Source organism: Eptesicus fuscus, chromosome 6 (assembly GCF_027574615.1).
Source record: "Eptesicus fuscus isolate TK198812 chromosome 6, DD_ASM_mEF_20220401, whole genome shotgun sequence".
In the NCBI taxonomy this organism is placed as follows: Eukaryota; Metazoa; Chordata; class Mammalia; order Chiroptera; family Vespertilionidae; genus Eptesicus; species Eptesicus fuscus.
In genome coordinates, this window is record NC_072478.1 from 26465662 (window position 1) to 26478030 (window position 12369).

General features: G+C 54.4%; 1 protein-coding gene across 3 annotated transcripts in view; it reads left to right on the plus strand.

The window, feature by feature from the left end:
- MLLT1 (MLLT1 super elongation complex subunit) overlaps positions 1–3838 on the plus strand; it is an 84537-nt gene extending 80699 nt beyond the window's left edge. For all 3 annotated transcript variants that reach the window (XM_054717474.1, XM_054717475.1, XM_028159125.2), the window contains 4 exons: positions 83–182; positions 473–544; positions 740–811; positions 1048–3838. In XM_054717474.1, coding sequence (XP_054573449.1) covers positions 83–182; positions 473–544; positions 740–811; positions 1048–1176 — 373 coding nt within the window. In that variant the 3' untranslated portion in view covers positions 1177–3838. The remainder of the gene's footprint in view (positions 1–82; positions 183–472; positions 545–739; positions 812–1047) is intronic.
- Positions 3839–12369: the final 8531 nt, after the last annotated feature.

Below are 12369 nucleotides of genomic sequence, written 5' to 3' on the forward strand. Positions count from 1 at the left end.
CAGGTGAGTCTGGGTCAGGCATAGGTCCTGGAGCAGCAGCAGGGTGGCGGAGACCTGACAGAGCATCGTGTTCCTTGTTCAGGTTGAGCTTCAGTGACAGCGACAGTGACAACAGTGCTGACTCCTGCCTCCCCAGCCGAGAGCCCCCGGCCCCCAAGAAGCCACCCCCACCCAACAGCAAGGTGAGTCCGGAGGGCACTGGTGGGCAGGTCGCCATCATGTTCTAGAGGCAGGGCTGAGGGCCGGGCCATTATTGGTTCTGGGCCTGGGGTTGTCCACGGGTCCCCGGCAGAGAGAGGCTTTGCTCACCCCCAGGCCCCAGAGGTGTGTTTGCTCCCCAGGATGGGCTTCCCTTAGAGACGGAGGCCAGAGGAAGGAGGGCAGGTGGGCCTGGGGAGGTGGGAGAGCCTTTGGGGGGCTGGGGAGAGGCATGGGTAAGAGCTGAGAGCACAGACCCGGGTTTGTCCTGCAGGCGTCAGGCCGGAGGAGCCCCGAGTCCTGCAGCAAGCCTGAGAAGATCCTCAAGAGGGGCACCTATGACAAGGTGGGGGGCTCGGGTGGGGTGGGGGTAACCCCGGGGCTCCACAACTGAACGGGTCAGCCCAGGTGTGCTGAGGTGCTGGCCCCAGGAGCATCAGACCAACCTCTGTCCCGGGTCCCCAGCTGCGATGGGCTTCCTCAGGGCTGGGCAGTTGGAAGGGCTGAGGCCACCTGCTGAGTGCCTATCTGCCACCCCCAGGCCTACACAGATGAACTGGTGGAGCTGCACCGGAGGCTGATGGCCCTGCGGGAGCGCAACGTGCTGCAGCAGGTACTAGGACGGAGCCCGCCCTGCCCTCGGTTCTGCTGAGGACACAGGTTATCACACACGAGTCCCTGGGACAGGGGGTGCCTGTAAGGCCTGCAGGCTGCTAGAACCCCTTGCTGCATCCCCAAGGAGCCGCCGCCTCCTCCTCTTCTTTCTCTTCCTTGGGGGTCTGCTGGAGGGTGGGGGACACCCCAGCCCAACTTCCTATCTCCTGAAGCCACCTTGCCACCTCCTTCCAGATTGTGAACCTGATCGAGGAGACTGGCCACTTCAATGTCACCAACACCACCTTTGACTTTGACCTCTTCTCCCTGGATGAGACCACCGTGCGTAAGCTGCAGAGCTACCTGGAGGCCGTGGCCACATGACCCTGGGCCGGATGCCGGGCCCCTGTCATCGGGGTCCCGGGAGGCCACATCCGGACCCCGCCTGCCTTTCTCTCTCTCAACTCACTCGCCCGCAGCACTGCCTTAGTGACCGCCCTGTCCTCGGCCCTCACGGCCAGCTGCACTTTCCTCGTTGGCTCCCGGCCTGCCCTCCCCACCAGCTCACCGGGAGCCCTGGGGCCGAGGGGGCCAGGCGGGCACTGCTGCTGCTCCCTGATATTCAGGGGCCGTCACCTGGCTTCCCCTTGTGTTGAAGGCAGCACGGGGGCTCATTCCTGTACAGGGGAAGCAATGTGCCCGGCGGTGGGAGCCTTGCTCCCTGGTGGGATGTGGGGCCTCGTGTCACTGGCCAGGCCTCTCCAAACAGTTCAGACACACCGCACCCCAGGACCTCAGAGGGTCCAGCTGCTCCAAGCCAGGCCTTGGCTCGTCCTCCATGTGAGCCGGATGCAGCCCCTCTCTTGGCTCTCACTGTGCTGGGACTCCATGCTGTATAGTTGTCTCTATTATATATGTATGTATGCACTGTAGGTACCAGAGCGGTTTCTGGGTGTGCATTTCTGTGGCAGCAGTGCACGTGGGGGGTGGGGGGTAAGGTGGGACTTGTAGGTTAAGATGTCTCCACTGGTCTTGTCATTGGACTAGAGGCCGAGCCGGAGTGCCCACTGGCTTTCTCCAAGCGCAGGGAGGATCCCCCTCAGTGGTACCAGGGCTCCTCCTCCTCCTCCTGGGACTCAAAAGGCACAGTCTGGGGCCTGTGAACACTACGATGGAGCAGTAGGTCCTCAGGCACCTGGTCAGACTGACAGCTGTCTCCAGGAGCAGACCTCCCGGCTCCAGGCAGCTGCAGGCCACCACTTGTAACGGTGCCCCGGGCCTCGGCCTCTCCTCTCCTTTCTTCCATAGGATCCTCTTCCTCCTCTCTGTTGATCGAGTCTTCAAACTTTAAAAAAATGAGCTTTTGCCAAATAAGACGTGATAGTTTGTGGAGTATTTTCAAGGAGCGTGAGGACGCAGAGCCAGATCCTCATGCCTGGGCCCCGCCGGTGGCAGGCTCTCCTGGGCACACCTGTCTCTCGGTTTGGGCTTAGCCCTCCGACACCTGCCGTTCACACTTGTCCAGAGCCCCGAGACTCAATTCCTCGAATGCCTGAGATTCTCTAAGGTCCAAGCCGGTTCCTCCTCCATCTGGCCCACCTTCCAGGGTCAGAATGCCCTTACGGAGGCAGCCCACCTTGGGTGGGGCTCCTGATAGCCTGTTTGCTCACCTCTGTTCTCCCAGACCTTGACTCAAGGGTCCTCCAATTCCCCCCAACTTTTGCCCTAAACAACATGTGGGGAAAAGGACGGGGGGGGGGCGGGTCCAGAGATGGGCTCATCTTCTCTCTCCAACCGACTGTCAGCCCCTCTCCCCAGTTCCTGAGTTCTGATGTGGGGAGCACCATGCTCCTCTGTGACCCCTGATTCTCATGTCTGTGCTCTGATTCCGTCTGTCAGGCAGACCTTGAACACTCCCGGGTGATCCCCACCTCCAAGGCTTCCATGAATTCCAGCCTTCCTGGTGAGATCCCCAGAACTCTCGGGGGAAAAACCCGAGAACTTTACAGGAAACCATCGTGACTCCTCGCCGTTCACTCAGATTCTCTCCTGACCCCACTGCCTTGAGGTATTGAGAAGAGGTCAGGCCTGCATGGCAGGCTCCGTGCTGTCACGATCCCCTTCTCCTGCCAGGCCAGCAATACTCCAAAGTGGGCGCCATTCTTCCCTGGAAACTCTTCAAGATATTGGACGGAAGGAACACTGACGTCGGCTGCTCAAAAGGCAGCAGCTCCCTGGCCTCTATGCACAGAGGCTGCCAGGGGTCCCAGGCAGGAGCCTCAGCTCCAGGGCACTAGTCTTTCTCTATGAGGATCTGCTGGAAAGGGCTGCAGGCTTCACACGGCTGCCAGGGCAGCCAGCCCTCTGCTTTGGAGCCTGGCTCTGACCAGAGGCAGCTGGAGAAAGGCTCTCTGGTTCACCCTCAGTATCAGCAGCATCTGGCCCTTCTGCTGTTTCCAGGGCCTTCGGAAGCACCGACCCGTTTCTCAGTTACCTCCTCTGGCCAGAAGGCCTCCAGTGCTGTCCTCTGGAGCTGCTCTGGGCCCAGTGCTGGCCCGTGACCACCTAATGGACATGCCAGGCAGCCAGGGCCCTGACCACAGCATTCCCAGCTGCTCCCCTACTCACCCCCCCCCCCCCCCCCCACCCCCCGCTGCCTGGCAGCTGGGCCCACGGGCTCTGGGGAGCTTCCATAGGAAGGGGCAGGCACTTTGTGATTGCCGCGTGTTTAGTGTTAAGCCCCACCCCCAGTGCAAATCTCTGTGTTTTGCTGTCTCCTGAACAAAATGTAAACCAACACCTGAAAGCAAAAGGTATCGAATACCTTTCTTACCCATAAGGGTTTTTACAAAGATTGTGTCTCACTAGGAACTAGGACACTTATCAGCCTGAGACCAACTCCTGGGTAAAAGGAATAAGGAGAATTGTGTTTGTAATAAGTTACAGGATTGTTTCTGTCCTGGATTTTAAACTTTTTTGTTAAATTGTGAAATTATGGAGGAATTTTATAGAAAAAAAGTGAAATAAAGTCAGATGGGAAAGCAGACCTCTGAGTCTGTTTGGTTCCTCCTGTTTTGGAGTTGGTGGGTGGGAGAGACACCAAATATCATGGGGCCCTTTGTCCCCTCTAGTGCCAGGAAGAGGTGAGGGTTGGGGCCAAGCCTGGGAGGCAGCAGGAGGGAGGACGGAGTCTGAGCAGGTTGGCCTCCTGGAGGAATAGAGATAGTGCCACCAGAAATCTAGGAGGGACAAGATGGCAGAGAACTTGGTCTCGGGTCTTGCTGTTGATGTTGTGTTCTCTCGTTGGATGCTGGCAGCAAGGTTTGGGTTTAAAAAAGCAAGCCTGACTTCAGAAGATGGATGGAAGGGTTGGTGGGTGGGTGCATAGGTGGATGATAGAAAGCTAGACAGAGGGGGAAAATGTGGGCAAAGACATCCTTTGCTGGATGCTGGGCTGCCCACCTGCCAGTTTGTGTATGGTGTGTTTTGCCCGGCTTGATCCCCTGTTGGGGCATGCAGGAGGCAGCCATGGTCACTGGTCTCATCGTAAATGATGTCAGACAGCTAGTGGATGGGCTCTCGAGCTGCTGGCAGAAGTGATAGCGACACTAGTCACGTGTCCCAAGGCTCTCCTGTGTCTGCATTGATCTGGCATGTTGTTTAAGGATGAGGGCCAGGTAGCTGCTGAACCACCCCACACCCACCAGCCACCTCAAGCCCAGCTCCCTGGGCCGGGGCTCACCTTCATCAATCATGTCACTCTCACTTGCCTCTGGGGGCCCGGGAGCCTCATCTCCATGGTTCAGTGGAGAAAACAAAGGCTCATCTGTGAGAGACTTGCCACCTAGAGGCCAGGTGCCCAGACTCGGGTCCATCTGCCAGCCCCTGCAACAGGCTTGCCCCACCTCCGGAAGCTGGCACCCAGTGGCCAGTTGCCTCTCTTCTCCCAGCCTCCATTTCCCCAGGACAACAGCCCCCATCTCAGGTTGCCATGAGGCTCACAGACAGCCCTGAGGTGCCTTCCGCCTGAGCAGGGCACACGGGGACAGGGCATCCTGGCCCACCAGCACGACGTAGTGAACACTGGGATTACTTCTTCACCCGCTGCTCAACGGGGTTCGGCTTGTGTCTGGAAAGCTTTGTCACATTGGCTCTTGTGGAGGCGCGGGGCAGAGGATACTGTCCCAGGGCAGCGCCCTTTGCAGGGGCTCCTGGAACCCCTGGCTGCCCCTCGCTGCCCAGAGACCCCAGAAATGAGCCAAAGCAGACAAAGGCACCCCCTCCAAGCTGGACTTCAGCCCTGCCTCTTCCTTGTGGTGTGCACAACCGGGACCACTGTCCACACAGCCCTGCCAGGCCCAGCCAGAGGCAGAGAGCTCAGGCCCTGTCCTGCTCGCCCCTGGCATTGCCCAGACGTCGAGGAGTTTGTCCGGGAAACCCGGGTCCCCGTGTGCATCCAGCCGTGGAGATCAGCCTTCTCCTGGGTGGTCTCCTCATGGAGGTGCCCCACGAAGATGTTCCAGCTCCAAGTGTGGATGTCCCCACTGTGGGTGCCGGGGAGAGATCCCCACAGCTGGGGGCAGTGGGCAGGGAGGGACCCAGCCAGATGCAGAGGCCTCTTCTCCCATCCACATAACTGCAGATCCTAGGCCTCCTTTGTCTATTAGCTCCTAGAGTCCCTCCGATCCAAAGTAAGGGGGGGACAGGTAAGGAAACAGGGCATGGACCCCCAGGGAGGGGGAGCCTGGCCAACCCCAACTCGGAGCCAGGCTCTTGGGCACATGGATGCATCACACCCAGCCCCTGGCTGCCGGGAGACCACAGATGAGCACATGGGGACAAGGCAAGCCATGGAGAAACTTGACACCTTGGGGGCAGAATTGATGGTTGAAGGTGTCTGGGCAGAGTAGTGAGAACAGTTAATACAACACAGGTGAGAACGAGGGGTCTACTACTCTGCTTATCTCCATGGAAACGGGAGTTTCCTAGCAAGGTACCTGGACAGCAGTCTGCATCTGGCTTTCTCCCCAGGGTGGAGACTCCGGTTGGGGCCGCAGAGCTGGTCTCGCCAACACCCAGGACACACCCCCTGCGTGGACTGAATTGTGTCTCCCCAAACTCCCATGTGAAGCCCTAACCCCTAGTGAGATGGCATTTGGAGGTGATTCGGTTTAGAGGAAATCCTGAGGATGGGCTAGGTGCCCTTTAAGGAGACGCAGAGAGTGGGAGGACACAGGGAGGAAGAGGGCCTCCTCTGGAACTGGACAGGGCAGCAGGCACCTTGACCCCAGCCCTCCAGCCCCCAGAGCTGTGAGACATACATCTCTGTGGCTTAAGCCCCGTCTGGTACTTTGTGTGGCGGTCCACGCTAAGAACTACTGAGGGCAGGGACCAGGCTCGTCTTGCTGCCCAGCCCCTAGCACAGGACAAGCTCCCCATTCCCACGCAGATACACCCCGAAGGAATGAACCAATGACCTAAGGAATGAGTGGGAACCTGAGAGGCCTCGTCCTGTGGCTTCCCATCTGCTGACCCCCTTACCTGGAGCTGTGTCGTCTCGTGTGGATCCATCTGTCCTGGGAGCAGGGAGGGCTGTCTGGCTGCTTAGCCTCTAGGCCCCACGCAGAAGGGATGTCTGACCTTGGTTCTTGGCTGTAACCCCAGCACCTGCGACACTGCCAGTGGGCGGTGACCACTCAGCAAGCATCCCGCGTGAGAACGGGCTTCCTAGACAGCATCGCTGGTCTCAGGAAAGGAAACAGTACCAGCACCCAGCCCGGCACACTTTGGCCAGGTCACTTCTGCTTCCTGCAGCCTGCCTGCCCCCTTTCCATCTGCCTGTCTGCATTGGGGGTGGGGTTGTGATCGGCTCCTTGTCCTGTCTCTGCTGAAAGGTGCAATCTCCCCAAAGCTAACATCGCTCTAAGGGTGGTGACAGATGCTCCTTGACCAAACGCTGCCCAGGCTCCTCTGAGCTGTCTTCACTGGGGCTTCACTGGGCTAGAAGAACTGCAGGCTGTCAGCACAAACTTCTTTATCCATCGCCGCCCTTCCCCTCCCCCCCGAGAGGGCTCTGTGAGTGCTGTGCCTCCTTCCTCACGGTCACGGTCACGGTCACGGTCACAACAGGGCTCCTTGCTCTAACCGGCAGTTTCTCCTCCAGATGAACGCTAGTTAATGAACCCAGAGGGCCTGGTTACGTTGACAAGCTGCCCCCATTCTGGTTTTTGTGAATTTCCACTTTCTCAACTGCTCAAATCCCACCCACTCTTCCCACTCCCTCACCCTCCCAGGGAGGTGCCCAGTCACCTCTGCCCCATTGGAAGTAAAGTTCAGCTCACTCTGGACCTCTCCCTGCTGCAATAGTGTGACTAAAACCTGCCCGGTCGGTCGCTTTAACGAGTGTCAGGCTTTCTCTTTGCCCGTGGTCACACTTTGAGAGGAGAGCCCTTGGCATTCGGAGGATTGAGGCCCAGGGAGAAAGCCAGCACATCGGAAGGGCCATGACTTGCTCCAGGTCCCCCAACTCACCCGTTTCCCCAACACAGGCTGAATCCTCCAGGGAATGCACATGGGAGCCCTGAACTGAATCAGTGGATGAGGAAGCCAGCTTTCAAGATGATCCCCAAAGACGCCCTTGCCCTCCCAGATTCCACATCCTTGTGTAGCCCTCTCCCACCCTAAAAGGGCTGACCCCGTGACCTGTCAGGAGTGGTGGGAATGACCAAGTGTCACTTCAGGTTAGAGCATGATAGGATTGTCAGGTCCAATGCAGGACGCCTGGTTAAAATTGGATTACAAACCAAAAAAAAATTTTTTTAGTATAAGTATGTCCCAAATACTGCAAGAGATATATTTATACAATGTAAGAAATAAGACGAGCCCCCAAATGCAGGGGTCCTGGTAGAACACAAAACATACTCGGGAGCCAGGCAGCAAGGCAAACATCTTTACTTCTATGTAGAATAAAGTGACCAGATTTTAACATTGGTAAAGCGGGACACCATTGACCGCGGGGGGGGGGCGGGGGGGGCGGGGGGGGGTTCTTTTTTTTTGTTTTTAAATATATTTTATTGATTTTTTTACAGAGAGGAAGAGAGAGGGATAGAGAGTTAGAAACATCCATGAGAGAGAAACATCGATCAGCTGCCTCTTGCACACCCCCTACTGGGGATGTGCCAGCAACCAAGGTACATGCCCTTGATCGAAATCAAACCTGGAACCCTTGAGTCCGCAGGCTGACGCTCTATCCACTGAGCCAAACCGGTTTCGGCCCGGGGGTGGGGGGGAGGGTTGATTTAAAATTTCGTCTATATTGTAATCGCTTTTGGTTTTTTTTAATAAAAGGAAATTCACTTCTGAGATCATCGTTGAATTTGCATCCTCTTTTCTTACTCATTATGTTAAAAATCTAAAAAAAAATAATTTAAAATTATATTATAAATTATTATATACATATTGCTTAAAAATATAGTAAGTAGGTACATAATTACATGAACATATTTTATTGTTAGTTTATAAATTAAATTAATTTGATTGTTATAAAGTAACTATATTTAAAAAATTATTTTAATTTTAATCCTATATTTCTTTCTAAATAATAACAATACTAACTTGTATTATTTTTCCTCTGAATTTGCCGTAACGTAAGTCGTAAGTGTCACTTTCAAGGCCGGCGCTAGACTTTTTGCTGCCACTATAAAATATAAATAATACGAGTATTGTCTGCTAAATTCAAGAAAATTTATGTATTTATGAAATAAATAAATAAATTACTTACCTAAATTATCTGAATAGCTGATTTGTAATGACATCACTTGTTTAACTAGTTTACTAGCACGCAGTACGATGTGTATCGTCTGAGAGACAGTTACAAAATGTTTTCGTCGTTGCCAGTCCCCAAAAGATGCCATTGTTCATTAAGTCCAAACAATGGTGGTCGAATTCTAACAACTGATCAACAATGCGAACTTTGATAAGCAGTTCTCGATAATCAGTTCTCAACAATTATTTGTTATTATTAAAGTTTAATATTATAAAATTAACAAAAATAATATGAAACTCATATCCTGGCTAAATAGCCACATGGCCGCCGAAAACCGTATATTCCCTTCCCGTTCTCCCGCCGTTCCCTAGCTTGTCGTGCATTCTTTCCAAAAATCGGGACTTTTTTAAAACGCCGTGGGACGCGGGACAAATTGTTAAAAATCGGGACTGTCCCGCCAAAAGCGGGATGTCTGGTCACCTTAATGTAGAAGGGTGCACACACACATGGCCTGGAAGCACTCGCACACGGAGCAGGGGGTCTGCTCGGCTCTATAATCCCTGTCACCCATGACCTGTCCCTCACTCTTGATTGGAGCTCAGTCGCAATCTTTCCTGATTGGTTAATTCAAAGGGAGGGGCTGGCCTTTGCCATTTCAAGATGGCAGCCCCCAAGGGAGCCGTAAGCCATGCGGCCAACAGGGCAGCTGCCGAGTCACGTGGTCCAAAATGGCAGCTGTCTAAACTGTTCTTTGACAGAAAAGATGATTTGTTTATTCTCACACTAAGAACAAAGTCATCTTTCTGAAGTTCAAACTTCACTTGGGGTCTCATGTTTTTGTTTGCTTAATCTGGCAACCCTAGTCCCAAAGGAGAGTGTGGCTTGCCCCTTGCTCTCTCTTGGCTTTCTCATTGGAAGGACGCCGCTGCCATGTCGGGAGGACCCTCAAGCAGCCCTGTGGACAGGTCAGGTAGCAAAGAACCAGAGCCTCCTGCTGAAGCAGCGAGGAACGGGGGCCTCCCCCTAGCACTCTTGTGGGGAGCCACCTGGGAAGCAGCTTCTCCAGCTCCAGTCAAGCCTTCGGTGGGACAGCCCCGCTGACAGCTTCACTTCAACCTCGTGAGAAACCCCGAGCCAGGACACCTGGTGATGAAGCTGCTCCCAGATGCCCATCTGCACAGACTGTGAGATGTTTTTGTCTTAAGATGCTACATTTGGGGGTTAATTTTTACAATATATATTTTATTGATTTTTTACAGAGAGGAAGGGAAAGGGATAGAGAGTTAGAAACAATGAGAGAGAAACATCGATCAGCTGCCTCTTGCACACCCGCTATGGGGGTGTGCCCGCAACCGAGGTACATGCCCTTGACCGGAATCGAACCTGGGACCCTCAGTCCGCAGGCCGAATCCACTGAGCCAAACTGGTGATTAGTAAAAATAATGGCTTGCAAACTAAAAAAAAAAAAAAAACAGAAGAGCTCCAGGTCATCCCACAATGGATTCCTGGCTTCACTCATTTCCCTTTGGATGCACATGCCGAGGCGGGGAGCAGGGCGGATGACAGCAGACACGCAGGTTGGCCTGGCCATCCCTCCGCCAGGACCCACCTCAGCAGCCTGAAGTCCTGCTGGCGGGAGAGGGTGTGGATGCCCGTGCTCTCAGGCAAGCCGTGCAGCTCAGGGGTGGGCCTGTGGAGGCTGAGGAAGGAGGCCAGGGTGGCCCTGGGGAGCCCCTGCCCGTTTGAAGAGCTGTCGGCAGCAGTGCAGGCCAGGAACGTCCCGGCTTGGTTGAAGGCCAGCTTCTTGGCCAGGCTGAAGCACTCTGCCTTGAGAAGCAGACACAGGGGACAGAACAGGACGTGGGGATGCCCCACCCGGCCCTGGGGGGCCCCCTGCAGGCAGCCCTCTGCCCTGGCCTCACCCAAGCATCCACCTCTTGTTGGTCCTCAGCCCTAACCCCAAGACCCACGTGTTGATTGACAATCAGAACAGGGTGGAGGCAAGCTGGTTGGTCGTTTGTTTTTTGTGTTTTTTGTTTGTTTGTTTGTTTAAATATATATAGCCCTAACCGGTTTGGCTCAGTAGATAGAGCACTGGCCTGTGGACTGAAGGGTCCCAGGTTCGATTCCGGTCAAGGGCATGTACCTTGGTTGCAGGCATATCCCCAGTGGGGAGTGTGCAGGAAGCAGCTGATCAGTGTTTCTAACTCTCTATACCTCTCCCTTCCTCTTTGTAAAAAAAATCAATAATATATATATATATATATATATATATATATATATATATATATATTTCAGAGAGGAAGGGAAAGAGAGAGAATCATCGATTGGCTGCCTCCTGTAAGCCCCCAACTGGGGATGGAGCCCGCAACCCGGGCATGTGCCCTGACTGGGAATTGAACCGTGACCTCCTGGTTCATAGGTCGACCCACAACCCTGGAGCCACTCTGGGCTGGGTGGTCTTTAAGTTGTCCAACCATCTCTCCCAGATCCTCGGGATGCCATAGAATGTGGTGGGCTTCACCTCCCACAATGTGTTCATCAGGGAGCCTGTGCCACACGCATGATGGGGCCACACGCATGATGGGGCCACACGCATGATGGGGCATTCCGCCAACCCGTACGGCTGCCCTGGGCCCATCCCAGTTGGCCTCAGCCCACAACCTAACAGAGCTGCCCACAACCGGCCCCCGCCTACCTAGGGCCCCGGCAGCCAGGGCCGGCAGCCACGTCGGGAGTGATGGGGGAGGCAGTCGTGGGGCTGCCAGAGCTGCAAAGGGCTGTGAGCCGCCACTGCTCCGCACAGAACTCACTGTGATGCCAGCCATTCCTGTGCTTGGAGCGAGTGTGTTGGCAAAAGTTGGCAAAGAATTTGAATAGACATTTCTCTGAAGAAGATATACGTGTGGATATATGTGTTATGTCCAAATAATAATGGAATACCACTCAACTGTAAAAATGAATGAACTATTGATATATGCAGAACTTAACCCTAAGCCAGACACAGAAGACTAGGTATTGTATGTAGTTCAGTGAAGCAGAATAAATGCCTGGGCTCAGAGGCAGGTGAACTACCGCTTGGTGGATGAGGATCCCAACCCCACGCTAACAAGCAGAGGCTAGAAAGCTAAAAACTATTCCCCAGAATCCCACGCGGGAAGTTCCTGGGTATGACTCATGTTCCACTGATCACGACTGATTTGGACGTGAGTCGTGTGAGGAGAAGAGCCAGGGCGGTCCTGGCAGAAGGGCGTGGTTATGGAGCCAGCGACGGCAGCGGCAGCTCCCTGCTCCGGCCAGCAGTGTCCTGACTCAGCAGCTTCGTGGGCATCGGCAGCTTTCCCGACCGCAGTGGGGGCAGCAGACCCCCCTGTCAGCTGCTATGGAGGTGACTGAGCCTTCTCGACCTGTGAACCAGGGCTGTTCCTGCAGCCTGTTCTTCTAGCCTTACCGATGGTTTTCCCCGGGATTTTTCTGAGCTACCATGGACAAACCATAAAATTCACCCCCTGTGGGAGTACAGTACGGCGAGTTTTAATAAATTCGCACAGTTGTGAAACCATCACCACAATCTAATTTTAGGACACTTTCCATCATCCCGAAAAATTCCCCGGTGACTGTGTGAGGTCAATTCTCCTCCTACTCCCGGCCTCCGGCAGCCACGGATCCGATTTGTCGCCAGAGTTCTACCTTCACTAGAATAGCACAGCCTGTAGCCTTTTGTGTCTGAACTTGTTTCAGTAGTTCATTCATTTGTACAAGTGAATGAGTAACATGCTAGTATTTGGATGTACCATGTTTTGCTTATCAGT